The sequence below is a fragment of the Ascaphus truei genome, chromosome 8 (genome assembly GCF_040206685.1).
Source record: "Ascaphus truei isolate aAscTru1 chromosome 8, aAscTru1.hap1, whole genome shotgun sequence".
In the NCBI taxonomy this organism is placed as follows: Eukaryota; Metazoa; Chordata; class Amphibia; order Anura; family Ascaphidae; genus Ascaphus; species Ascaphus truei.
The window spans coordinates 40,279,290-40,306,473 of NC_134490.1; the positions used below are offsets into that span (position 1 = coordinate 40,279,290).

At 48.1% G+C, this 27,184-nt stretch overlaps 1 protein-coding gene across 1 annotated transcript in view; it reads left to right on the forward strand.

The window, feature by feature from the left end:
* Positions 1–27,184, forward strand: part of MYO1F (myosin IF) — a 74,364-nt gene that overhangs the window by 36,833 nt on the left and 10,347 nt on the right. Inside the window, exons 7-26 of the mRNA XM_075611593.1 lie at positions 5,161–5,292; positions 5,628–5,762; positions 5,970–6,102; positions 6,515–6,711; positions 7,226–7,306; positions 8,222–8,308; positions 8,750–8,836; positions 9,188–9,355; positions 9,677–9,762; positions 10,454–10,535; positions 12,131–12,237; positions 12,349–12,447; positions 12,605–12,749; positions 14,181–14,295; positions 18,345–18,514; positions 19,099–19,244; positions 21,697–21,843; positions 22,302–22,450; positions 22,944–23,021; positions 23,101–23,290. Coding sequence (XP_075467708.1) covers positions 5,161–5,292; positions 5,628–5,762; positions 5,970–6,102; positions 6,515–6,711; positions 7,226–7,306; positions 8,222–8,308; positions 8,750–8,836; positions 9,188–9,355; positions 9,677–9,762; positions 10,454–10,535; positions 12,131–12,237; positions 12,349–12,447; positions 12,605–12,749; positions 14,181–14,295; positions 18,345–18,514; positions 19,099–19,244; positions 21,697–21,843; positions 22,302–22,450; positions 22,944–23,021; positions 23,101–23,290 — 2,534 coding nt within the window. The remainder of the gene's footprint in view (positions 1–5,160; positions 5,293–5,627; positions 5,763–5,969; positions 6,103–6,514; positions 6,712–7,225; positions 7,307–8,221; positions 8,309–8,749; positions 8,837–9,187; positions 9,356–9,676; positions 9,763–10,453; positions 10,536–12,130; positions 12,238–12,348; positions 12,448–12,604; positions 12,750–14,180; positions 14,296–18,344; positions 18,515–19,098; positions 19,245–21,696; positions 21,844–22,301; positions 22,451–22,943; positions 23,022–23,100; positions 23,291–27,184) is intronic.

Consider the following 27,184-nt stretch of genomic DNA (forward strand, 5'->3'; position numbering starts at 1 on the left):
CCCCCACACCTCTCATTGGCCTGAGGCGGAGTGACGGGCCAAAGGTCCAAAAAAATAAATAAAACACACACACACACACACACACACACACACACACACACACACACACACACACACACACACACACACACACACACACACACCTCTCTCCCCTCTCCAAATCACCTTTTCCCCCTCCCCAGCGGCATCACCTCTTCCCCCTCCCCAGCGGCATCACCTCTTCCCCCTCCCCAGCGGCATCACCTCTCCCCGCTCCAAATCACCTCTCCCCGCTCCAAATCACCTCTTCCCCCTCCCCAGCGGCATCACCTCTTCCCCCTCCCCAGCGGCATCACCTCTTCCCCCTCCCCAGCGGCATCACCTCTCCCCCCTCCCCAGCGGCATCACCTCTCCCCGCTCCAAATCACCTCTCCCCGCTCCAAATCACCCCTCCCCGCTCCAAATCACCCCTCCCCGCTCCAAATCACCCCTCCCCGCTCCAAATCACCTCGCTTCCCGCCTCCCCGCTCCAAATCACCTCGCTTCCCGCCTCCCCGCTCCAAATCACCTCGCTTCCCGCCTCCCCGCTCCAAATCACCTCGCTTCCCGCCTCCCCGCTCCAAATCACCTCGCTTCCCGCCTCCCCGCTCCAAATCACCTCGCTTCCCGCAGCTGCCACGCGGCGCGTAAGATGGCGGACCCCCTTCCTCCCTCGCGGCGCCGAGTCAGACGGTGGCGGCGCCCGGAAGTACAGGTAGGTGTCGCTCCCCACCTCCGGCGCCAAACGGAACTGAGAAAGGGCGCATCAACTGAGGTGTGTGTGTGTGTGTGTGTGTGTGTGTGTGTGTGTGTGTGTGTGTGTGTGTGTGTGTGTGTGTGTGTGTGTGTGTGTGTGTGTGTGTGTGTGTCACTGTCCACTGCCCCCCCCTCCTATCCACTGCCCCCCCCTCCTATCCACTGCCCCCCCCTCCTATCCACTGCCCCCCCCTCCTATCCACTGCCCCCCCCTCCTATCCACTGCCCCCCCTCCTGTCCACTGCCCCCCCCTCCTGTCCACTGCGTCCCCCCTCCTGTCCACTGCCCCCCCCTCCTGTCCACTGCCCCCCCCCCCCTCCTGTCCACTGCCCCCCCCCCCTCCTGTCCACTGCCCCCCCTCCTGTCCACTGCCCCCCCTCCTGTCCACTGCCCCCCCCTCCTGTCCACTGCCCCCCCCTCCTGTCCACTGCCCCCCCCTCCTGTCCACTGCCCCCCCTCCTGTCCACTGCCCCCCCTCCTGTCCACTGCCCCCCCTCCTGTCCACTGCCCCCCCCTCCTGTCCACTGCCCCCCCCCTCCTGTCCACTGCCCCCTCCCTCCTGTCCACTGCCCCCCCCCCTCCTGTCCACTGCCCCCCCCCTCCTGTCCACTGCCCCCCCCCTCCTGTCCACTGCCCCCCCCCTCCTGTCCACTGCCCCCCCCCTCCTGTCCACTGCCCCCCCCTCCTGTCCACTGCCCCCCCCCTCCTGTCCACTGCCCCCCCCCTCCTGTCCACTGCCCCCCCCCTCCTGTCCACTGCCCCCCCCCCTCCTGTCCACTGCCCCCACCCCTCCTGTCCACTGCCCCCCCCCCTCCTGTCCACTGCCCCCCCCTCCTGTCCACTGCCCCCCCCTCCTGTCCACTGCCCCCCCCCCCTCCTGTCCACTGCCCCCCCCCTCCTGTCCACTGCCCCCCCCCCTCCTGTCCACTGCCCCCCCCCCTCCTGTCCACTGCCCCCTCCCTCCTGTCCACTGCCCCCTCCCTCCTGTCCACTGCCCCCCCCTCCTGTCCACTGCCCCCCCCTCCTGTCCACTGCCCCCCCCCTCCTGTCCACTGCCCCCCCCCCCTCCTGTCCACTGCCCCCCCCCCTCCTGTCCACTGCCCCCCCCCCCTCCTGTCCACTGCCCCCCCCCTCCTGTCCACTGCAGGAAATGCAGGGGGAGGAATCCATGCCTTTGAGGCGCCCCCCCCTCCCTTTGACGCCCCCCCCCTCCCTTTGACGCCCCCCCCTCCCTTTGACGCCCCCCCCCCCCCCTCCCTTTGACGCCCCCCCCCCCCCCTCCCTTTGACGCCCCCCCCCCCTCCCTTTGACGCCCCCCCCTCTCCCTTTGACGCCCCCCCCTCTCCCTTTGACGCCCCCCCCTCTCCCTTTGACGCCCCCCCCTCTCCCTTTGACGCCCCCCCCTCTCCCTTTGACGCCCCCCCCTCTCCCTTTGACGCCCCCCCCTCTCCCTTTGACGCCCCCCCCTCTCCCTTTGACGCCCCCCCCCTCTCCCTTTGACGCCCCCCCTCTCCCTTTGACGCCCCCCCTCTCCCTTTGACGCCCCCCCTCTCCCTTTGACGCCCCCCCTCTCCCTTTGACGCGCCCCCCCCCTCCCTTTGACGCCCCCCCCCTCCCTTTGACGCCCCCCCCCTCCCTTTGACGCCCCCCCCTCCCTTTGACGCCCCCCCCCCTCCCTTTGACGCCCCCCCCCTCCCTTTGACGCCCCCCCCTCCCTTTGACGCCCCCCCCCTCCCTTTGACGCCCCCCCCCCTCCCTTTGACGCCCCCCCCCTCCCTTTGACGCCCCCCCCCTCCCTTTGACGCCCCCCCCTCCCTTTGACGCCCCCCCCTCCCTTTGACGCCCCCCCCCCTCCCTTTGACGCCCCCCCCCCTCCCTTTGACGCCCCCCCCCTCCCTTTGACGCCCCCCCCCCTCCCTTTGACGCCCCCCCCTGCCTTTGACGCCCCGCCCTGCCTTTGACGCCCCGCCCTGCCTTTGACGCCCCGCGCGCACACACTGACTGACTGCCGCACGCACGCACACACTGACTGACGCGCACACAAAGCCTGACTGACGCACGCACACACTGACTGAGGCACACACTGACTGTGTGTGCGTCAGTCAGTCTGTGTGTGTTTGTGTTTCTGCCTCAGACTCACTGACGCGCGAGCAAACACACAGTGACTGACGCACACACGCTACATGAAGCTGTAAAGGAGGGAGGGAGGGGGGGACTGGATTGATGTGAATGGGGGACAAACAGAGAGAGGGGGGAGGAGAGAGAGGAACGGGAACATTACATCCCGGGCAACGCCGGGTCTCTCAGCTAGTAGGATATAAAAGTGAAGTATACCCCTATATGATTAAGCCATCACTAAAGTTCTACTGCTCTGGTGCTGCGGTGTGGCAATAAGTATACCTATTGTTCATATGATAAATGAACTCAACCGTGCATACCAGAGTTATAATAACATGCAAACTGATGTTAAAACATGTTGCTGGCCCTCCTGGCAGTGAAGGGGTTAATGGTACCCTCTGCCATTTGTAGTTGCTGAGCCCTAATGCACAACCTGCTGCTATTTAACACTCCACATATTCACTAACAGACAGTGATGCACATACAGACACAGTGATACACATACACACACTGACACACATATACACAGACAGGTCGGGGAGAGCTGGGACAACGGTCCCAGGCCCAGTAGCTGCACCGGAAGTTGGGTCCAACTTCCGCCCACAGAATTGGTATGGCACCAGAGGCCTCTCCTTCAAGGTGTCTGTGTTGGTTGTATTGTATATGAATGGAGGGGTTATGTGTGTGGGTGTTATTATGTGTATTGGGGGAGGGGAGCTTAGTGTTGGAGAGGTGAGCAGGACCACAGAGAGGAAGGGAGAGCCAGGACAACTGTTTCCGGCACAGCGGCTGCGAAGGGCACAGCCAGCCGTTGCTGCAAGTTAAACCTGGGCAGAGGTCATGCCCAACATCTGCGTCCGGCTGCCAGGCATCTGTTGAATACCGGGCCCCAGCTGTCCCTAGCTGCAGTGAATTTATCTCCCCTTGCTTATGGACCGGCCTCCAGCATGAGCCCCACCCCCGTGCGCCTGAAGTAGGTCCCTCCCGGAAGTATGGCCCAACTTCCGCCCGAGGGATTGGCGTGGCACCAGAGACCTTCCCCCAAAGTGTGTGTGTTCGTTGTATTGAAGGGGGAGGGAGGGGGGTTATTATGTCTATGGAGTGGGTTATTCTGTGTGGGGAGGTTATTATATGTATGGGGGGTTGTTATGTGTATAGGCGTTTTTGTATGTATATGGGGGGTTATTATGTGTATGGGGGGGGTTATTATGTGTATCGGAGGAGGGGTTATGTATATCAGCGGAGGTGGCTTAGTGTGTGAAAGGTGGGCAGTGTCGCCGAGAGGGGGAGAACCGGGACAACTGTCTCGGGTCCGGCGGCTGCGGGGGGCCAGGCCGACTGTCGCTGGAAGTTGGGCCCGGCCAGATATCGGGCCCAACATCCTTGCCCAGCTGCCAGGCCTCTGTTGATTACTGGGCCCCTTCTCTCCCCCTTTGCAGCGGGCCTCTAGCACCCTGATTGCGGCCCAACTTCCAGCATAAGCCCCACCCTCCCCTGAACGGCAGAAGTTGGGCCCATCCGGAAAGAGAGAAAGAGGTGCGGGAGAGAGGGAGTGGGGAGAGAGCGGGGTGATGAGAGAGTGGGGTGGATTGGGGGGGTGGGAGAGAGCGGGGTGGGGGGTGGGAGATATAGAGGTGGGGTATGGGGGAGAGGTGGGAATGTGCAGGAGGGAGAGGTGTGGATGTGGGAGAGGGAAAGGTGTGAGTAGGGCAGTAGGAGAGGGAGAGAGAGAAAGGTGGGGGAGAGGTAGGGGAGAGGTGAGGGTGTGGAAGAGAGGGGTGGGGGTGTGGGGGAGAGGTAGGGGTGGGAAAGAGTGGAGAGAGGAGGGAGAGTGGGAGATGTGAGAGATAGAGACAGGGTGGGGGGTAAGGCCGCCAACACTGGGGGGGGACGTAGTTAAAACTCTAGTCCTGGGCTCCCGGAAAGCTGTCTGTGGCCCTGCACACTGATACACGTACAGACATACTGATATATACAGCTAGATGATACACATTCAGACGCACTGATACATATACAGGAACTGATACACGTACAGACACACTCATACACACGCAGGCAGGTTGGTGCAACATGGACAGCTAAACACACTGATACAAGTACAGACACACTGATTCACACCCAGACACACTGATACCCACACAGACACACTGATACATAGAATACTATGCACAAACCAACATGCGCAGACACACACATGTACACAGATACAAACAGATCTACATTACATATTGTTATATACACCACTGACAGTTTCTCCTTCCCGCGCAGGGTAAATACTTTGAGATTCAGTTCAGTCGGGGTGGAGAACCGGATGGGGGAAAAATCTCCAACTTCCTCTTGGAGAAATCGCGTGTGGTGAATCAGAATGAGAACGAGCGCAACTTCCACGTCTTTTACCAGGTGAAGGGCGATCGGTATAGTGGTTAAAGGACTGTGATGGATCCCTGCTGACACTATACTATAAGATCACTCATCTACTTTGGTAACATCCTGGAGACACAAGGAGATGAATGTACTTACCCCAGGAGCAGGCACCCACTATAAATACTACCTCCCCTCCTCTGGGCCGCTCAACAAATTAGATTTTAAGCTCTTCGGGCTACAGGTGGGCTCTTAGGTGTAGCTTGTGCACTATAGCCATTATAATAGGGTAAGCCTGTAAATCCTGGGGTCAGGGAATGATGGTTCATGGAGATTAAACATGGTCTTCTCTTAATCCCCCCATGCCCCCCCAGCTGATAGAGGGGGCATCACAGGAGCAGCGTCAGAACCTGGGCATCATGACAGCTGATTACTATTATTACTTGAACCAGTCAGACACGTATAAAGTGGACGGGACAGACGATAAGTCCGATTTCTATGAGATGCTGGTGAGTACTTTGCAACTTTGTTTCACTACAGCTCTTACTGCCCCTATGTGTATTACACTGCCCTTCTGAATACCATATTGCCCTTCTGTGTACCACATTTCCTTTCCGTATACCACACGGCTCTTATGTATACCACACTGCCCCTTCTCTCTCCCCTTCGCTGGCATCGCCCTGCCTCTGGGATCTCCCTGCCTTGTGGGTAAACAGAATGCCATGCAGGTGATTGGCATATCGGGGGAGGAGCAACAGCTGGTCCTGCAGATCTCAGCTGGCATTCTGCACCTGGGGAACATTAGCTTCCAGGAGCAAGGGAACTACGCCAAGGTGGAGACCACTGACCGTGAGTAACACTCTGCCAGGGGAATGGGAGTGCATGGCTCCCAATGAGTGCCCTCCAATGAGTGAGACGCTGCCATTGGATGAGGCTGTCAATGAATGTGAATGCCCTCTAATGAGTGTCCAATAATGACTGAGACAGCCATTGGCTGAGTCTATCTACCAATAATTGAGACTGTCTTCTAATGAGTGAGGCTAACCTACAATAAGTGAGACTCCCAATGACTGAGACTACCTCCCAGACAGTGTGTGACTGTATCTCAGTACAGCAGATTATTTAGACTTCCAACAGCTGATACTCACTCCAATGAGTTACTCACTCTGTCATGTTAAATACAGAGTCGTATGAACACTGATAATTGCACTATATGGAACACTGACCATCCTGTAACCTGTGCCCCCTCTCCGTGTTCCAGTCTTGGCCTTCCCTGCCTACCTGCTGGGCATAGACAAGGAACGTCTCCATGACAAAATTACCAGTCGCAAGATGGACAGCAAGTGGGGTGGACGCTCTGAGTCCATCACCGTCACCCTGAATGTAGAGCAGGCTACCTACACCCGGGATGCTCTATCCAAGGGTCTATACTCACGGGTCTTCGACTTCCTGGTGGAGGTGAGCAGATAAGGAGTGAACATGTTCTGGAGGTGATGTCACAGGAAGTCGCTGGGAATATTAAGATACAGTGATAAGTGTATGAAAAGTATGATATGAAAGTAGAAGAGGTAGTGGCAGAGAAAGGGACGGTCACTGTGAGAGGACCAAAGGGGATAGTGACAGAGTATCAGGACAGTTGTTGTGAGAGAGCACAGGGAGCAGAGACGAAAGTCCACTACAAAAGGTCAGTGATATATGGGTTTCAGTTAACCCCTTCAGTAACAAAGCCCATAACACATCTGTGGCCCCTCTATCCTTGAAAGGGGTTGATATATTTCAGGGGGGAAATATCCTTTTGATTACACAACACTGTTTTGGGGTTGTCATCGTCCTGCACCTCTCGCCCCCTCCCCTTCTGCACTCTCTGCATCCTTCACTCCCCTCTCTCCATCAGTTCTCATTGTCTGCTTTAAATGGGATTATTGGCATCATTATGCTCATAAATTAGGGTCTTCTGATTTTGTTTCATCAGTCGATTAACAAGGCCGTGCGGAAACCCCATGAGGAATACAGCATTGGGGTGCTGGATATATACGGATTTGAAATATTCCAGGTATGTTGTATCATTATGGTAACAGAAGCTCATATCTGGATCCCCTAAAATCCATTCCCAAAAGAGAGAGATACTACCTTCCAGTGATTGAGACTGTTTTCCATTGAGATTGACGGTTTTCCATTGAGATTGACGGTCTTCCATTGAGTTTAACTGCCTTCCAGTGACTGAGAATGCCTTCCAGTGAGTGAGAATACCTTCCAGTGAGTGAGAATGCCTTCCAGTGAGTAAAAATGCCTTCCAGTGAGTGAGATTGCCTTCCAGTGAGTGAGATTGTCTTCCAGTGAGTGAGAATGCCTTCCAGTGAGTAAGAATGGTTTCCAGTGAGTAAAAATGCCTTCCAGTGAGTGAGAATACCTTCCAGTGAGTGATAATGCCTTCCATTGAGTTTAACTGCCTTCCAGTGAGTGAGAATGCCTTCCAGTGAGTTTAACTGCCTTCCAGTGAGTGAGATTGCCTTCCAGTGAGTGAGAATGCCTTCCAGTGAGTAAGAATGCCTTCCAGTGAGTGAGAATGCCTTCCAGTGAGTGAGAATGCCTTCCAGTGAGTGAGTCCCTTTGAAGAAGACTGCTTTTTAATGAGTCAGTCAAACTGCCCTCCAATGAATGAGACTGCCCTCCAGTGACTTAGACTGCCCTCCAGTGACTGAGACTGCCCTCCAATGACTGAGACTGCCCTTTAATGAATGATACTGCCTTTCAATGATGAAACCGTTTCTACATTAAAGGAGTTTGGTCCTAAAGAGGGAATCATTATTTGATGGCAGCCCTACAACCCAGTGACATGTACCAATAATTGCCTCTCAGTATGTCAATCAAATGGCTTCAGTTCAAAGGTTGCCATCAGGAGGTTGTCACAGATAGGTGACAGTGACACATCTTTATGTAACCACTTCCTAACCTCTCTTGCTCTTAGAAAAATGGCTTTGAACAATTCTGTATTAACTTTGTGAATGAGAAGCTGCAGCAGATCTTCATCGAGCTGACGCTAAAGGCCGAGCAGGTAAGGTGTCAGTCCCAGCAACATCAATGAGGTCCATGCAACGCATTATGGGCAATGTTAAGGCACGGTACCTCCTCATACGCTTTATTCAAGACATTATGGGTAACAGCAGTGGAATGCATTACTGGCAACATGCAAGAGTAATTAGGTATGCAAGGCATTATGGGGGATTGGCAGTTGCCATAGCTAAGGGTTCCAGAAGGCATTCTGGGTAATGCTGGTGCAGAGTGATGGGGTCAAATTACCCACTGCAATGCTGGTAGTAAGTCTGTCATAGCATAATCCACTTCATATTCGGTACAAGATAAAAACTGTGACTTCTATTTAGCAGAAGAGTTATATTAACCTGTTAGATGCGGGAGATGCAATGCATTGTTGGTCCCTCAGGCTCAGTGTGTAATGCTGTAAGTATCTTAAACTAACCCTGTTATTTTTCTCCAGGAAGAGTATGTGACTGAAGGCATAAAGTGGACCCCCATTGAGTATTTCAATAACAAGGTGGTGTGTGACCTCATCGAGAACAAGCTGGTACGTGATGTCACACAACAACGCAGCTATACTGGCAGAAGGGAAAGAGGTTTAGGGGCATGGAGACTGTCACTCCTATTGCAGGGTGACACAGTGACAGAAAGGACCAATAGCCAGTCAATCTGTTCTCCTACCACAGCGTGGCGCAATGACAAATGGAGTCTATGGCCAATCCATTTGTATATTCATAGGACAAGGAATATGATATATATCATTGTGATATAGGATGTCATTATATGAGGAATATGTTTATGGGTTGTGGGATACCTTTATGGGACAGAACGTGTGTATATGATTAGTGTGAGTGCATGTACCAACCTGTAACTCCCAGAACCCTTCCTGTTCTCCCAGAATCCCCCAGGCATCATGAGTGTGTTGGATGATGTTTGTGCCACAATGCACGCTACGGGTGGAGGAGCCGACCAGACCCTCTTACAGAAGCTCCAGGCCGCCGTGGGGACCCATGAACACTTCAACAACTGGAACTCGGGCTTTGTCATTCACCACTATGCAGGAAAGGTATGTGGCACCACTATATAGTGTGTAGAAGAGAGAGGAGTCACAGAGAGGTAATTGGAGGGATATAAGAAGAAAGACAGAGTTAAAGAAGGAAAAGAAGCAGAGGGATATAGTGGTAAAGAGAGATAGAGTATAGAGGAAGACAGGTATATACAGAGATTGACAGACAGGCAGATAGACAGAATTGACCCCCGCACACCTCACCCTGACTTCCTCTTCTCCTTTTTCCCTCCTCTACTCTCCCACTCTCTCCTCTCCCTCCCTCATTTGTTCATCTCCCTCTTCTCTCTCATATTTCTCTCCCTCCTCTGCCTCCCACAGGTCTCTTACGCGGTGGATGGCTTCTGTGAGCGGAATAGAGATGTCCTGTTCATTGACCTCATTGAGCTGATGCAGAGCAGTGAATAGTAAGAGGGAGCGGGAGCAGGGAACATACTGTACTTTCCTCCTCTCTCCAGAACTTCCCTCTCTCTCTTAATGTATATCTTTTCACTCCTCTCTGTTTCCTTTGTCTTTTGTCTTTACATCTTTTTCTCTTTCTCTCTATCCTTCTTTTCACTTACTCATCCTCTTCCTCTCTTTCTTAATATATAGATTTAACACTATCTCTTCAAAAACTCACCCCCTTTCTCTCACCTTATCCCCCTCTCTCATTCTCTCCATCTTTTTTCCTCTGTTTTTATCAGTCTCTTCAATCACTCATTCCCTTCCTCTGTATCATTCTTCATTCTCTCCTCTCTTCCTTTTTCTCTTTCTGTCTGCTTTTAGCCCTCTCTTAGGTAATTGAGTCACTTCTCTCTGTGTCTTCCCATCTCTATACCCTTCTTTCTCTTTCTCTCTGCATGTCTCACTCTTTCTCTCTCTCTCGCTCTCTACACTTATCTCACTCTCTCTACTATCCTCTCACCTTTTCTGTGTCTTCCCCTCTCTCCATCCTTCTCTGCGAGTCTTCCCCTCTATTCTTTTTTTTTCTTCCTCACTGTCTTCCTTTCTTTCTCGTTTTCTTTCTCTCTGCATTGCTCTCACTCTTTACCCTTCTCATTCGTTCGCTCCCTTTTTTTCTGATTAACATTCTCACTCTTTTCTTTCTCTTTCTAGCCAGTTCATTCAGAGTCTCTTCCCAGAAAAACTGGATTCAGACAAGAAAAGTCGCCCAACCACATCAGTCAGCAAAATTAAGGTACCTCCACCTTATCTATTCCAATCCCCCAGGGTGATATAGTAACACAAACATGAGAGACCTGTGCCCGATCAAGTCCGTCTATTGCAAGGTGACACAAGTCCCTCCTAATAGAGTGACACTGTGACATGAACAGTGGGATCCACAACTTGGGTGACCCCACAAACATTGATGTTGGGTCACCCAGTAGGAAGCCATTGTGTATTTTTTTTTATGTCTAGCCTGTTTAAAATTAAATATCTCTGCAACTTTGGGCTCCCAAGAGCTGGGATCATATGTCTATAAGTAACATTTATATAATGTGAAATATACATGTATATTTATATAAATATAGACCTACGGTGCAGATGTGGTCCAGCGGTCAGAGCAACACCACAAGATGATTAGGCTTCTAACTGTAGATTCTGACCTGGGAGCCGACTCCACCTTAACAAACTGGGAATTTATTGAACAGTCGGTAAAGAAAACAGCTTTCACTTGGTCTGTCCAGTCCTGGGCCAGGCTGTCCAGGGGCTCAGTCTTTAGGGTTGCTGAGTAGATACGTATCCTGTGGATTGGAAATCGGCTATCATTCTTTATTGAGCTGTGGCAAGGGCCTATTCACTCCAGGTCCCATCTACTTACAATATTCCCTCTTACACCTCCCATTGTAGTTGTTAGCTCTCTTGGCTTGTGGCCTTGCTGGCCAACTACCCTCAATGCTTGAGATAGTTGGCTTCCCTTTAGTTGTTTCGAATTACCTAATGAACATTGCTGTTTATAGTTTAGCCTAAAATCACTCTCCCTCTCCCCCCCCCCCCCACCCTAGCTAGGACTTGCTACGAGCTTCTGCGGGGTAGGACAATTCATTCCATTTCTGTTTGAATGGCTGGTTACATGTATATATGTATGTCTTTATTTATATAGCAAAGGTATGTGGGTATGTAGCACACCAAAACAGTGCAAATAAATGCAAAAAATGCGATACTTGCGCACAATGCCGGAGCTCCTGGTTCAAGGATGGCCTATCTGCAGCAATCCAAGTATACAGCAACAGGGAAGATGATCCAGGGCTCCACGGGTTTTTAGCAAAAATCTTTTGCTATAAATCCGTGGAGCCCTGGATCATCTTTCCTGTTGCTTTATTTATATAGCGCCATTAGTGTACATAGCGCTTCACATTAGTAATACACGTATATATTGTATATATACATAAATACGTTTCCTCCCCATACTGTACTGTTTTAACATCTATAGTTTTTTAAACTTTCTTTTTCCTCAAAAATGAGCCCAAAGCCTAAGTTAATATTGCTACTAAGCCCCTCCTACTTATTGATATCACTGGACTTCAACAAACCTTATCAGAGAAATTCAGGATAAGACAGCTTTCCTGATAAATCTCATTGAAGTCTGCTAAGGTGGAGTAAGTGATGTGAGGCCTTTAATAAAAAATAAAGATCAGTTTGGTAATCTGCCATAAAGGATCTCTGACTGAGTTTGCTTTCAAGATAGGTCATTATTGGGGGGTGGGGGCTGCACCTTCAAATACCTGTCACACCTGAAAGTTAAAGGGACAGAGTTCACCCTGATCCCCTCTGTCCTGTTCTTCTCTGCAGAAACAAGCCAATGACCTTGTTAGCACTCTGATGAAATGCACTCCTCACTACATCCGATGCATCAAGCCGAACGAGACCAAAAAGCCTAAAGACTGGGAAGAGAGCAGGTCAGGAGCTGCATGTGAGCAGAGGGATCTCTCTCTTTCTCTCTCTCTTTCTGCATTGAGGTTAGATCTAGTTTAATCTGCACTCAGTGGTACCAACCCTCTATATTCCAGAGCCAAACACCAAGTGGAGTATCTGGGCCTGAAGGAGAACATTCGCGTGCGCAGGGCTGGATTTGCCTATCGGAGAGTGTTTAATAAGTTCATGCAAAGGTGAGATGTTAAAAAAACAGAAGAGCAGGTTTATACAATGCTGGGCCAATATGGACCTCTCCATCAACTCTTCTGTCATGTATAATGCCCAAGAGATACTAGTTGGAGATATGCCGAGATCATGGGAGGCTAAGCTCTTCATCTCTATCCTTGACAGGTATGCCATTCTAACCAAGGAAACATGGCCGAGATGGACAGGAGATGTTCGTCAGGGGGTGCAGCATCTCTTGAAGTCGGTGAACATGGATTCAGATCAGTACCAGATGGGCAGATCCAAGGTGTTTGTCAAGAATCCCGAATCGGTAGGTTCTTGGAATACCTCCTGTTACGGTCACTGTGTGGTGGGAATCCAAATGGGTTATTCATCCATTATTAATGTATATCTTTATTTACATAGCCCCTTTTTTGTACATAGCGCTTTACAGCAGTGATACACAGGACATAATAATATAACACATAATGGGAATAAGCACTTGAGACATAAAAGTAACATTAGAAAAAAGGAGTCCTTGCCCCAAAGAGCTTACAATCTAAGTGGTGCGTAGGAAGAACATACCGAGACAGTAGAAGGGTGTTCTGGTAAATGAATCGCAAGGGGTCTTAAAGGTGGATAGAGAGAGTGCTAGTCAGATATTGAGGGGAAGGGCATTCCAGAGGTGTGGGACAGTGAGTGAGAAAGTTTTAAGCGGAAGAGGGCTTTAGATACAAAGTGGCTAAACAGAAGACATCCTTGAGTAGAACGCAAGAGTCGGGACGGTGTATAGCGAGATGCTTTATGTCATCTTCTTGGGATGGGGGGAGCAGTTGAGTGAGACAAAAAGTTACATCTGCATATGTCATGCTGCAGTGGGAGGATCAGACTGGACAGGCTATTCATCCCAACTGTCTGCGTTGTGTCACTCTCCAGGGAGAAGGACAAACTCAATGGGCCATAAATCCCTTCTGTCTGTTGTCACAGTGTAAATCTGTAGTGAAACGTGTAGCCTTAGATAGTTCTCATGGGGCAAAAAGGACCAAAGAGTACAGCCAACACCGAAACGTAATAAAAAAAAATGTTCAAGTCCCGATGCAGAGATGGACCTGAAACATTGAACTCTCGGACTGTTCACCAATAAAATACAAGATTCGTAAGTAGAGCGCTATGAAGTTTTTTTTAATATTTAAGTTTATTTGAATTCTGCATAAGGGGACTTGAACATTTTTGTTGCATGTTGTCACAGTGAAACCCTGTAGTGGGAGCCGCAGCGTTCACGCCCCCCTATCCCGATGGCTTGGCGTCAAATGACGTCGCGGGTCATATGACGTCACGTGACCCCACCACGTCATTTGACGCGCGTTGCCATGGCGATGCATGATGTAACATGACCCCACAACATCATTGAATGCCGCGTTGCCATGGTGATGCGCCACCGAAGACCCAGCTGGCAGTAGGTAAGTGAGTTACAGAGCCTCACGCCTCAAAGAGTGAGGAGCCTCTGTAACCGCCCGTGCCCCCCCTACATATTCTCCCACCCCCCTGGGGGGCGCGCCCCCCAGTTTGCGCACCGCTGCAATAGGGCATAAGTCCCTTTTGTATATGTCACCATGGGGTGCAAGGAATAGACTGTCTTTAACAACCTGTGGTTATAATTAGCTGATAATCTTCAGTACTGCTCTTCCACAACTCATACTGTATCTTCTATATTTAGTGTGCACTGCCTCTGACCTTACACGTGTATCTCTCCCCATTCCAGCTTTTCTTACTGGAGGAAATGCGGGAGAGAAAGTTTGACACTTTTGCCAGGACCATCCAGAAAGCTTGGAGACGATACATTGCTAGAAGGAAGTATGAACAGATGAGAGAGGAGGGTAAGAGGAATGAGCACCCCATCCTCTGGATCATATTCTTACCAAACAAATCTGTCACATACACGCTCGTTTACGTAGACATGTGTGTGATAGAGGTTAACAAAAAACTACCCCCCCCCCCCCCCCCCCAATTATCTCTCACCTCCCTGTAGGGCAGTATGATGTGCACACACTCCAAAAATATTAACACAACACCCCAATTTCCACCGCCACCACCAGGATTATTTTTAGTGCGACCTTTAGTGCTTACACAGTACTCCTAAGGAGTCCTCAATTCCCTTGTTCCAATAAAAATTTAAACATTTAACAAAATCCCGATCCCAGAAAACGTATACATTACCAAATCAGACCTTGTGAACAGGTTCTCCAGATGCCTTATAATAGGATCATTACGAGAAAATGTGATACGCATTCAAGTGTTTTCACAAGATGAATCCTATTTGTGAACCTCACACATTTAATCTTTATACTCAACTCCTTTTTAATCTGTGCTACAATCCCAGATCATAACATGATCTGTAGGAGCGTACCCTGACAGTCATCTGTAACTCCACCCTTGAATCTTTGAAGTCACAAACACCAGATAAGCATCACCATCATGGTACCTGCAAGAGCCCATTAGCTCAGCCAAATCTTTATTCCCATGAAGCATAGAGAGTTGTTTAACCTCAGAATCCATACATTTATCCTGCTTATACAGGCATCCAAACACTGCACAACATTAAAACTTTTAATATATGCCCAGAGATGGGATATGGTGCTGTAATGCCAGGTTCGCACAGCATATTCCCGCACGTCTTGCGCCAGAATAGGCACTTACGCACTTGCAACCCCGCTTTTTTTCTCCCCCACTCCATATACAATACCACCCCAGCCTTCTCATTTCTACCACCCTTAAATCCCTACTCCCCCCGCCCGCCCTTCCCCAGTACCTACACACCAAACAGACTACTGCTAAATGCCAGCCCAACCAGACAAAAGCCTCGTAATAAAGGGTTCCATAGCTCCACTACTGCCTTATAATGACCCTTAGAATAATCTCTCAAAAAGTGAAAGGGTTTAACCGTCCAAAGAAAAGGCGTAAGGCTATGACTGATTTAAAAAAAGAAAGGTTGAGATGTTCTCCTCCAAGAAACCCACTTTAAGATCTCTGACACCTCAAAGTACCTTGCAGAGCCTACAGGGACTGTTCTTTTCCTACGCCCCAGAAAAAAGAGAGGAGGGGTGATATTCATAAATAAGAAGATCCCCTTTAAGCTTAAACATAAGAGATCCGACAGAGATGGTCCCTTTCTGATTGTGGTGGGTGAACTGTTGGGTAGAGATGTGACCTTTGCAAATGTACACACTCCAAACGAAAAATAGCTCCAATTTCTTCAACTCCTTTTTTTGCTATCCTGGGGAGTATAGCAGAAGGCCAAATTATATTAGGAGGCGACTTCAATCTAGCCTTGGACGTGGCCATGAATAGGTCGGGCACCCCTGGTCTCCCTCCTAGCACTACAAGACGTCCAGAAGTCATCAAAAAATGACTAGAATCCCTATAATTAGCGGACAGTTGGAGAGAACTCCACCGCCAGACAAGGGATTATACTTTTTATTCTAACCCCCACCAGTCCTATTCAAGACTGGATTATATTTTTGTGAGCTCCAGAATGCTCCCCCGAATCCAAAGCTCTAAAATCCACTGTATCTCATGGTCTGACCACGCTCCAGTAGAAATTATCTAATCTAGATATCAGGGTTCCTGGTCCAAATTGGAGACTGAACAAGTCGCTGTTAAAACTCCCTGAGGTAGTCAAAGTTATTGAACAAGAGCTAGAATCCTTTTCTCAAGTTAGCTTTGGAATTGTAGTCTCCCTGTCGGTACTATGGGAAGCACATATGGCTACAATAAGAGAAAGAATTATAGCGATAGACTCAGGTAGAAAGAGAGAGAGACTCATGACTGAGAGACTAATGATAATTACGCGCCTTCAATACAAAATAGAATCCCTCTCTTCAATCCACAAAAAGACCCAGTCTGATACAACTCTGGAAACCTTAAAAGAAGCACAATCGGAGGTCAATATTATTCTTGCATCGAGAGCTGAGCAGTTAATGAGGTGGGTGAAAAGGACATTTTTTGTAAAAGCCAATTAAGCATATGGCCTTCTAGCTGCCAAACTAAGAAACAAACAACCAGTAATTGGCATCCAATCAATTAGACAGCAGTTGGGTTCCTTAACGTCCAATCCAGACCCAATCCTGAATGAATGCCACAAATTTTACACTAAATTGTACAATGGAAAAAAGGTCCTCCATGACTCTCATTGTAGAGGGCGATTAAATACATATCTCACCTCAGTTGACCTCCCGAGGCTATCTACCTCACAAAAATAAATACTCAACCACACAAATCAACCCGGCGGAGCTACAACTGGTCATTAAAAATCTTAAAAGGTCTAAAGCCCTCAGCCCAAACGGTTTCACCACTATTTTTTATTTAAAAATTGCCAAAATCCTCTCTCCCCACTTGTTGAATCTGTTCAACTCAATCTTAACAGACTCTTCCCTCCACCCCAACGTGCTGCAAGCTTCTATGCTTCTATCTCCTTAATCCACAATGTGGGTAAGGACCCGACGAGCTGCGGGAGTGATCGCCCAATCTCATTTATCAATTTGGACATTAAAATATTTTCCAAAATATTAGCTAAAAGACTTATACAAGTCCTTCCATCCCTTATTCACACAGAGCAGGTGGGGTTCATTCTGAGATGACAGGTGATGGACAACATTCGGGCCATTGTGGCTCTGACAGCCCATAATCAAAGAATAGTCACTCCCTCACTGCTGCTCAGCCTCAACGCAGAAAAGGCTTTTGACCATATAGATTGGGTCTACATGTACAAGACCCCGAAAGCATTTGGGGGGGGAGGGGGAGAGTTTTTCAAAGCAATGTGGTCTCTATAATGACACCACAGCTTGGGTGAGTTGTCGAGGTATCCCATCTAAACAGATCCAAATTAAGGTTGTTATCTCTCCCCCCTTATATTTGTTCTTTGTGTGGAGCTACTGGCGGCCCATATTCAGAGCAATGTAAATATCTCAGGTATACAGGTTGGTCATCAACAATATAAGCTGGCTCTTTTGCCGATTATATTATTCTCACATTCTCTAGTCTCTGATCTCCCTCCCCAATTTATTTAACGATCTTGGTCAGTTCAACAAACTCTGAGGCTTTAAGATTATTAATAATAAGTCTGAGGCTCTCAGCATCAACCTTAAAAAAAGAAACGACTAAGCTAATCGAACTTAATTTTGACTTTAAATGGCAGCATTATGCAATAAAATACTTTGGAGTGCACATAACAAAGGATTACACCTCCCTATATAAAGCCAACTACCCCTGTTTATTGAAGACTCTCTCAACTGACCTCCAAACTTGGACTAAGTTTAATATCTCATGGATTGTAATTTGTATGTACTGGCCTTTTAGTGATTTTTAGCTTAAAGAACACACTGATCAAAAGGTCCGTGGCCCACTGCCAGAGAAAGGCAACCTCTTGGTTGCCGTATTGTAGTTCCATACACTTATCTGACTATATGACCTATAGTATCTTCTCTTCCTCACCTTCCTGCTGCAAAGAACCAGGAAGAACCATATTATATAGATCATCAGTCATTGGTTGAATAGCTAATAGCTAACTGAGTGGAATTTTTTTTAATAAGCACATGCTTCCCGTTGATGACTACAGCCTCTCTGGGTTGACTTAAGTGAGTAAACCAGGTCTTTGTTGGATTTATCAAATCCTTGGTGAATTCATCAGCATTCTCTTGGGTTGGCTAAATCCTGGTCGAGTCAACCAGAGCTTTGCTGTGTCATCCTTATTGAGCTGACCAAAGTCTTGTTAGCTTGCCAAGAACACTATGCATTGACCATAATCTTGGTGGTTTGGCCAAAACCTTGACCATAAACTAATTGTATATAGTATAGCCATGTCAAGATGAGCCTTGGGCTGTTCATTTTGATATGTATACCCTTGTTCATGACCTCTTCTCACTCCCAGCCTCCCACATCCTGTACGGCTTCAAGGAGCGCCGGAGTAACAGCATCAATCGCAACTTTGTGGGAGATTACCTGGGCATGGAGGACAAGCCGGAGCTTCGGCAGTTCATGATCAGACGGGAAAGGATAGACTTTGCCGACTCCGTTAACAAATACGACCGACGGTTCAAGGTAATTGCACTCATATCCATTAACTAATACGCATGATGATTCACAGTACAGGATCTAATACAAAGAGCTCATATTCATCAACAAATGCAGTTGATGGTTCAACTGATAGAGTTATTTCGTGTCAACCCTTGTGTCCTTTAACAATTGCGACTGAATGTTTGAGGTACTATCTTGATTTTATGGATTACTGGAAATGTGCCCTGCAGCAGTGGAAATGGTACTTAATAAAAGATGTAGTTAGACAGGTAGAGTAGTATCTCAGCTGGCTTTCTGGAGAGGAGTCCTCCAGAACTGGACACAGAACTCCGGAAAAAAGTAGATAGATAGGTAGTGCAGTGTACAAAGTGGGTAGGTAAATGAATAAGAGAAGTTGATAATAGGTCGACAAATATTGAGATAACTGGTGATGTCATGGTGACGCATGTGTGCAGATAGATACAGTAGGTGGAATAGTGTTAAGGAGGATGGGTAGGTAGATTGCAATAGAAGTAGGTGGTAGGATAAGACAGTTGTAGTACAGCTTAAATATGGTACCATGGTCCATCTTCTTATCTGCATCTAAAAGGAATCTTTTCCTCTACCAGACTATAAAGAGGGATCTCATACTCAGTCCCAAATACCTTTACCTGATTGGGCGTGAGAAGGTGAAGAAGGGACCTGAGAAGGGGCAGATCAAGGAGGTCCTGAAGAAGAAAGTGGAGATCCATAGTATACAGAGCATCTCACTCAGGTGAGCTGGGACTTAATTTCTCTACATTGGGACTTCGTGTGTTCAAATTGCAATCCAACCTCTGAGGTATTCTAATAGAAATTCAAGAGCTATATGATTTGCTTATAAAGAGATTTTCTTGTAGAAGCATTACCACCATAGACAGTGACATGGTGGGGACTTTATGGAGATATTCTTATAAGGAGGGTGTTCTTAGGTGTTCCTCCTATAGAAAAAAGGATGCTGGGTTTGTGGGAAGATGTTCTTTGAAAGGGGGTACTCATAAAAAAGAGGTATCTCCATAGGAAGGGTCACATCAGGGCTGTGAGATATTTTTATAAGAGTAGTGTTACATTATCAAGGGTTCCTCTTATAGTGGGCCTGTCACACATGCGACAAAAAAAAAAGAGTATAGGTTCAAGTGGGACAAACGACCATAAGATGGTAAAAATATATATAATGTAATTGGCGGAGCACAAACCGGGTTGTGAGGATACTCAGTGCGGCTTGAAGAATATACAGAGATAATGAGAGGCAGGAGGAGACATATACAAAAGGGTTGATAGATATGCAAATGAGTATAATACCCTGAAATGGCTGGCAAATGCCACACACGGATAAAACTCACAGACTGCAACCCTAAGTCCCCGGGATACCCGGTGTGGAGTAGCCGTTACTCACAAGAAATCACCGTCCTGCATCTCCTGCTGTGTATGAAACACTGCCTGCTGCACGAATTCTCCAATGATCCCCCGAAGCCATCTCTTCAATCGATCAGGTAAGTAATGCAAAAATAGATTGAAGTAACTGCCGCTCCAAAATGAAAAAAATGGGGAAACTCACCAGCCAAAAGGGATTAAAAACAATTTATTAAACTACATAAAAGACGTGCAAACACATAGAACACTCCTCCCACGCGTTTCACACCCCGTGGCGCTTTTTCAAGGAGTAAATCATTGGGGGAGGTGAATAGTATATATACCTCCCACCACCAGCAATCACACAACTGATATCAATTAATGACAAAGTGCAAAACGAAAAAATCAAAAAACGGAGAGAAAGAAAAAAAAAAAGAAGAGAAAAGACTAAAGTAAAATACATGACATACAACTACTTTATGTTTGAGGGGGATTTCTATCTGCAAACACGTGGGACCGCAATGGGAACATGCTTTGCACCTTCCTATGCCAACCTGTTCATGGGCTCGTGGGAAGAATCCCACGTGTTTGGAGATAGAAATACATGCAGACATCTTATCACTTCTTATCAACGCTACATAGATGACCTTCTCATCGTTTGCACACGTCTTTTATGTAGTTTAATAAATTCTTTTGAATGTGAAATGTTTTTATAAGAGGTGTGTTACATTATCAAGGGTTCATTTTTACAGGGTGGGGGGTCACACTGGTTCTGTGAGGAGTGTTCCTTTAACACGGGTTCCTCTCAAAGGAAGGCGAGCTTTGAGGCTATGAGATGTTCTTATAAAGGCTATTCTCCTATAACAGAGGTTCCTCCATAGGAAGGGGCATGTTGGGGATGTGAAATGTTCTTTAAGGGGGGTGTTATCACAACAAGAGATCCCCCCAAAATACATTGGGGCTGTGAGAATAAAGGCAGTGTTCTTTTAACAGGGCTTCCCTCATTGGCAATTGTTCTTACCAGAGGGGGTGTCCTTGTAACAAGGGTTCCTCCAATAGCAAGAGGCACATCTGGTCTGTAAGATGTTCTTGTAAAAGGGGTGTTCTTATAACATGGGTTACCCCATAGGAAGAGGCATTTTGGGGCTTTGAGGTGTTCTTCTGAGAGGGGTGTTCTTATAGAAGTGGTTCCTTTCAAAGGAAGGGGCCTGCTTGGACTTATTTAACCAGAGGGGAAGTGTAACAGGGACTTATCCCTGTTTAAATAAAGCAGCCTCAGAGCTCTGAGAATCCAACAGAGATAGTTGATTCCAGCCACTCAATTAACTAGTCTCCACCTGGACTAATGAGAGCTCCATAAAAAGCCTCATGTGAGACACAGGAGAGAAATTCCTTAGCTCACATTTGGGCTGACAGAAGGAGAGCAGAGAAGCCTGCACACAGACACTGTCTTGAGCACAAAGGCTGTGCTGAGATCAAGACACCCAGAGATCTATATTTCCTGGACACAGAGGACCCAGGAACCTGCCAGGGACTGACATGGAGGGCCACCTGCTTTATGTACTTCCTGAGACTTTGGGGTGATAGGCTAGTAATGGGAATATCCCTCCAGTCCTGCAGATAGGGTATGGGGAAGTAAGTTAGCCCTTACAAGGGGATAGGGGTTTGTTAGTTTGTTGTTTTTGTATGTTTTGCCTGGATAAAGGAACAGGCTCAATAAAGCCAAGATATAATTTCACCCAAATCGGTCTCCATTGTATCTACCTCTGCACACGTCTCTTACAGGAAGATCATCACCACTTGCCCTGCTAATTCTCCATTTTGCCCCCACTCAGCACACGCCAGGATGACTTCTTCATCCTGCATGAGGGGAATCAAGACACCCTCCTAGAGTCAGTGTTTAAGACGGAGCTCATTAGTCTGATGTGTAAACGCTACGAGGAGTCGGCCAAGAGCAAGCTGCCCCTGAACTTTGTTGACACGTAAGAGGCACAAGGGAGTGTGTGTGTGTGTCAGTGCTGGAATAGCACAGGGGGAAGCATTGATAGAGATAGTGTGTGTATCAGTGCTTAAATAGCAGAGGCAGCAGCTGTGACAGCGCTGTGCCTGTGGGGGGGATGAGAACAGGAATATCAGAGGGTACAGCAGGGCAGGATAGAAGTGGTGACAGCTCTGGAATAGAAGATTGGGAGCAGTGGCAGAGCTGTGTGAGATAGTCAGTGCTGGAAAAGTAGAAGTAGAGGAACCTGCAGGGCAGGATGGAGGTGCATTGACAGAGTTCAGTGTGCTTAGCATTAGAGCTGGAATAGTAGAGTGTTGCATTTGAAAACCCTTTTTTCCCTGAACTTTATTGCTACATTGGTGATTGGGGGGAGGAGGAAACTGTGTTCTGAACAACTATTCACTGCAGTGTCTTATTGTCCTACGCTGCTCTCCTCAGACTACAGCTCCAGGTGAAGAAGGAGGGCTGGGGAGGAGGAGGAACTCGGAACCTCCAGTTCATCAAGGGGCATGGGGGTGTCGCTCTGCTTAAACCAGGGGGCAAGACCCTCACAGTCAGCATCGGGGATGGGCTCCCCAAAAACTCCAGTGAGTATGCTGTAGGGAGGCAGGGGAGAGAAGTTGGTGGCAAGGAATATGTGGGGAGCACAGTGAGTATAAGAGGGCAGGAGGAGTGAATCAGAGCAGAGCAAGAATTAGGACGATAAATTTGGGAGGGGGTCAAAGGGGGTGGAGGAGAGGTGAGGGAAGATAGTTCATCTGGGTACAGAGATAAGGAGAGAGAGCAGGGGGGGAAGATGAAGAGATGGGGTTATAGAGGAAGCAGAACGAGGATAGATGCAGGAGAGAAATAAGAAGAGAGAACGGAGAGGAGATGGAGGAGAGAGGGAGTCAGAAAGAGGAGACACCAGGGAGGGAGGAGGGAAAGATGGAGAGAGAGGCGATGGGGGAAAGAAAGAATAAGAGGAGGTGGATGAGAACTTGGGGCAAAAAGAGGGGAGAGAGAAGAGATGGGGCAGATTAGAATGATGATAGTCTAAACTCTGATGCTTCTTCCACCTTCCCTCCCCCCCCCCTACAGAACCCACCAAGAAAGGAGCCCCTAAGACCCATGCACACAGACCTCCTCCAAACCGCTCTGCTCCTCCTCCCCCTTCCGGTGAGTGCCTGCTTCCCCAAGATCTCTCCTCGCTCCCCCTTACCCTAACACTCTCACCTCCTCTTTCTGTCTTTTTCAGGATCCATCAGAAACGGGAATCCCAAGTTCCCTATGGGTAAATCAAGGGACCCTACCTACACTCAGGCCAACAGGCAAGCCCGAGCTCCTCCTGCCACGGCACTCCCCCGCCACTCTGCCCCCAGGAGGAACCGGCAACCCTCTGACAACAATATGGAGTTCCTAAACGTGCCCGACCAGGGGGTTGCTGGGTAAGAGGCGGTCACCTAACCCCTGCAGTGCTTTAACCCCTTCAGTTAATACTTTTAATTAGAATCTATTAGAGATATCTTCAAATATTATATATAATGGATCATGGTGTGAGAAGAGTGTTGGAGAAGGGAGAATAGGGGTGTTAATCTCTGTTTAAATCCACAATAAACGGTGTATAGGCCAAGATATGCAAACACACACACACAGATATGTTCTGCATAAGGACCTAGGTGCAAGAGGTAGGGAAGGAAGAAACTAACTGGTGTTGATAGTCTGAATATTAAAAAAGGGGAAAACTATGCTATGGTGGCACATTCACAAATCATCCACTTGTATTTCTAATTTGGTAGATGGTGGCAATCAGGGTTATTGTGGGTATAAGGTATGATATGTAGTATGACAAATATTATGACAATATCTCCTAAATGAAGGAGTGAAACATATATAACACAGCTGAACCACGTTATAACGTGGTGCTCAGGGTTCACATAATGAAACCGCGCTATAACCGGGATCGCCGAGAAAAAATGGCCGCCGCAATCAGGGGTTCCGCATCCGCCGGAGGGGGAGTGTGTCTGTGTCTGTCTCTGTGTGTCTCTTTGTGTGTGTGTGTGTGTGTGTGTGTGTGTGTGTGTGTGTGTGTGTGTGTGTGTGTGTGTGTGTGTGTGTGTGTGTGTGTGTGTTTGTGTGTGTGTCTGTCTCCATGTGTGTGTGTGTGTGTGTGTGTGTGTGTGTGTGTGTGTGTGTGTGTGTGTGTGTGTGTGTGTGTGTGTGTGTGTGTCTGTCTGTCTCCATGTGTGTGAGGGTGGCGTAACTTAGCAAGAGCTTGAGCAGGGATGCGGCCAGACGAAGGGAGACATAAGGCAGTCAGCAGGGGACCGGAGGAGGCAGCGAGCAGAGGACCGGCGGAGGCAGCGAGCAGGGGACCAACAGGCGGGGGCAGTGAGCAGGGGACCGACCGGCGGGGGCAGCGAGCAGGGGACCAGAGGAGGCAGCGAGCAGGGGACTGGAGGAGGCAGCGAGCAGGGGTCCGGAGGAGGCAACGAGCAGGGGACCAGCGGGGATAGTGAGCAGGGGACCGGCGGGCGGGGGCAGTGAGCAGGGGACCGGAGGAGGCAACAAGCAGGGGACTGGAGAAGGCAGCGAGCAGGGGACCTGTGGAGGCAGCGAGCAGGGGACTGACAGGCAGGGGCAGTGAGCAGGGGACTGACCGGCGGGGTCAGCAACTTTTGAAAAACTGGTTTACAGCTCCTGCGGCAAAGAAGGTATTCTTATGGTTACCTCAAAAGGTTACAGGATTTCCAAGGTTTTACAGTCAGAGGGAGTGTGTGTGTGTGTGTGTGTGTGTGTGTGTGTGTGTGTGTGTGTGTGTGTGTGTGTGCGTGCGTGCGTGCGTGCGTGCGTGCGTGTGTGTGTGTGATAAAGCATTGTATATTTTAAAAAAAAAGTAGATGTTCTAAAAAATATATGCTTTTAAAAAACGAGAGCCACGCTCAGACATGTTATTTGCGGATCCGCGTTGTAGCGAATTGCGCTATAACGGAGTTGAGCTGTATGTATACTGTATATATATATATATATATATATATATATATATATATATATATATATATATATTGTTGAGGTATCTGTACCGTGTTAGCCGAGCTTAATAATAAAAAACAAATAGTCAATACCGTTCTGTGGCTTACTAAATGCTTTTATTTGTGCGAGCATTCAAGATACACTGATCTCTTCTCGGGCGATGTTACCATTGATTAAGCCAAGAAATTTACCTTCAAACAGGACAGCGGGGAATGCTATCTCTGTGGGTGAAGCCTAACCCTCCCCCCTGTGCAGTATACGATTTATCACTTAAGGTGTTAAATGGTCCCGAAATGTTTTTGATGTAAGAGTTTGTGTATGAGTGCAAATCTTTATTTATAAAGCGCCCACAGTGCATACCGCACTTTACAAAAAGTGTATGTAGAGGGGAAGAGTATAACAATGGTTTGGGTAGGTGTGGAAATGTAAGAGGGTGTTGCATTCCTGTGCATGTGTGTGGGTAATATGTGGTCCCTATTGGTATAAAGGGATAGAATTACATTTGTATGTGTAAGAGGCAGGTGTGTGTGCATTCATACACTCACTTGAAACCCCTTACATACCTTCGGTACATCAATGACATCCTCCTGATTTGGACCTCTTTTGAACAGGACCTCATACAGTTCCATGAGACCTTCAATACATTCCATGCCTATCAACCTCAAACTCACCCATTCCCCAGATGAAGTACATTTCCTAGACAACACCATTATTATAAAGAACAACCAACTACAGATCTCTATATACCGCAAACCTACAGACAGAGCCAGCTATTTGAGGGACAACAGCTTCCACCCCACACACAAGGCATGCAACCATCTACAGCCAAGCCATACGATACAACCGGATATGCTCCGACACAGCATACAGAGGCAAGCGGATTACAGCCTTAAGATCAGATTTCATAAACCGTGGATACAACCACAGAATTGTGGACCAGCAAATCCACAAAGCCAGCAGAATATCAAGAAGTGATTCCCTTGAATACAAAATGAAGAAGAGAAGCAACAGGGTTCCTTTGGTGGTCACATATAACCCACACCTAGAAGCCCTACTCAACATCGCCAGGGAACTACAACCCATTCTCCAGGAAGATACAAGACTGACGCAGGTCTTCCCTGAAACACCTTATTATCATACAGACAACCTCATAATTTCAAGGAAATTATAGTGAGAAGTAAAGTATTCAACAATACAACTGAATGCGGGACAACACCATGCCAGGACGCAAGATACAAAACCTGCGCAATGCTCCTCACAGCGGGCACAATTCAAATACCACACAGCTTTCTGGAATACAAAGTCAAAGGAAGGTTCATCTGTTCCTCCAGCAATGTCGTGTACGTCATTATGTATGAAATGCCCAGGGGGCTGCTACTACATAGGTGAGACGGTACAGGGGCTAAACAAGAGAATGAATCTGCCTCTCCACAGCATCACACGCGGAACAAGAGAAAGTCCTATCGGCGAAAATTTCTCTGACTCTGGCCATAAGATGAACGATCTCAAGGTGGCCATACTCAAATGTAATCTCAGAACACCGAAAGAAAGACGGTTGCATGAATATAAATGTATTAAACTATTTGGGACACTCACCGGTGGCCTAAGCCGAGACCGCAGCTTCATGAGCCACTACACAGGAGAACTCTCTTCCCATGGCCCATGTCTATGAATACTGCGCTGTATGAATGCACACACAACTGCCTCTTACACATACAAATGTACAATGTAATTATATCCCTTTTATACCAATAGGGACCACATAAAACCCGCACACATGCACAGAAATGCAACACCCTCTTACATTTCTACACCTACCCACACCATTGTTATACACTCCCCCTCTACACACACCTTTTTGTAAAGCACTGTATATACTGTACTGTGGGCACTTTATAAATTAAGATGTACACACATACCCACATACACATATATACTTACTCTAACATCACAAACATTCAGGGACCATTTAACACCTTAAGTCATAAATCGTATACTGCACAGGGGATAGGGTTAGGCTTCACCCACAGAGATAACATTCCTAGCTGTCCTGCTTGAAAGTAAATTTCTTGGCTAAATCAATTGTAACACCGCCCGAAGAAGAGATCACTGTATCTCGAAAGCTCGCACAAATAAAAGCATTGAGTTGGCCACAGAACGGTATTGATTATTTGTTTTTTATTTTTTATATATATAGTCAATGTTAGCAGATGACACTCACGTGTATCGTAGTTATGGTTGGTGCTTGTCCCATAGTAATAAGATAAATGAAGTATCCTTACCGGGCAGACTCTTTACAGAAGACTGTT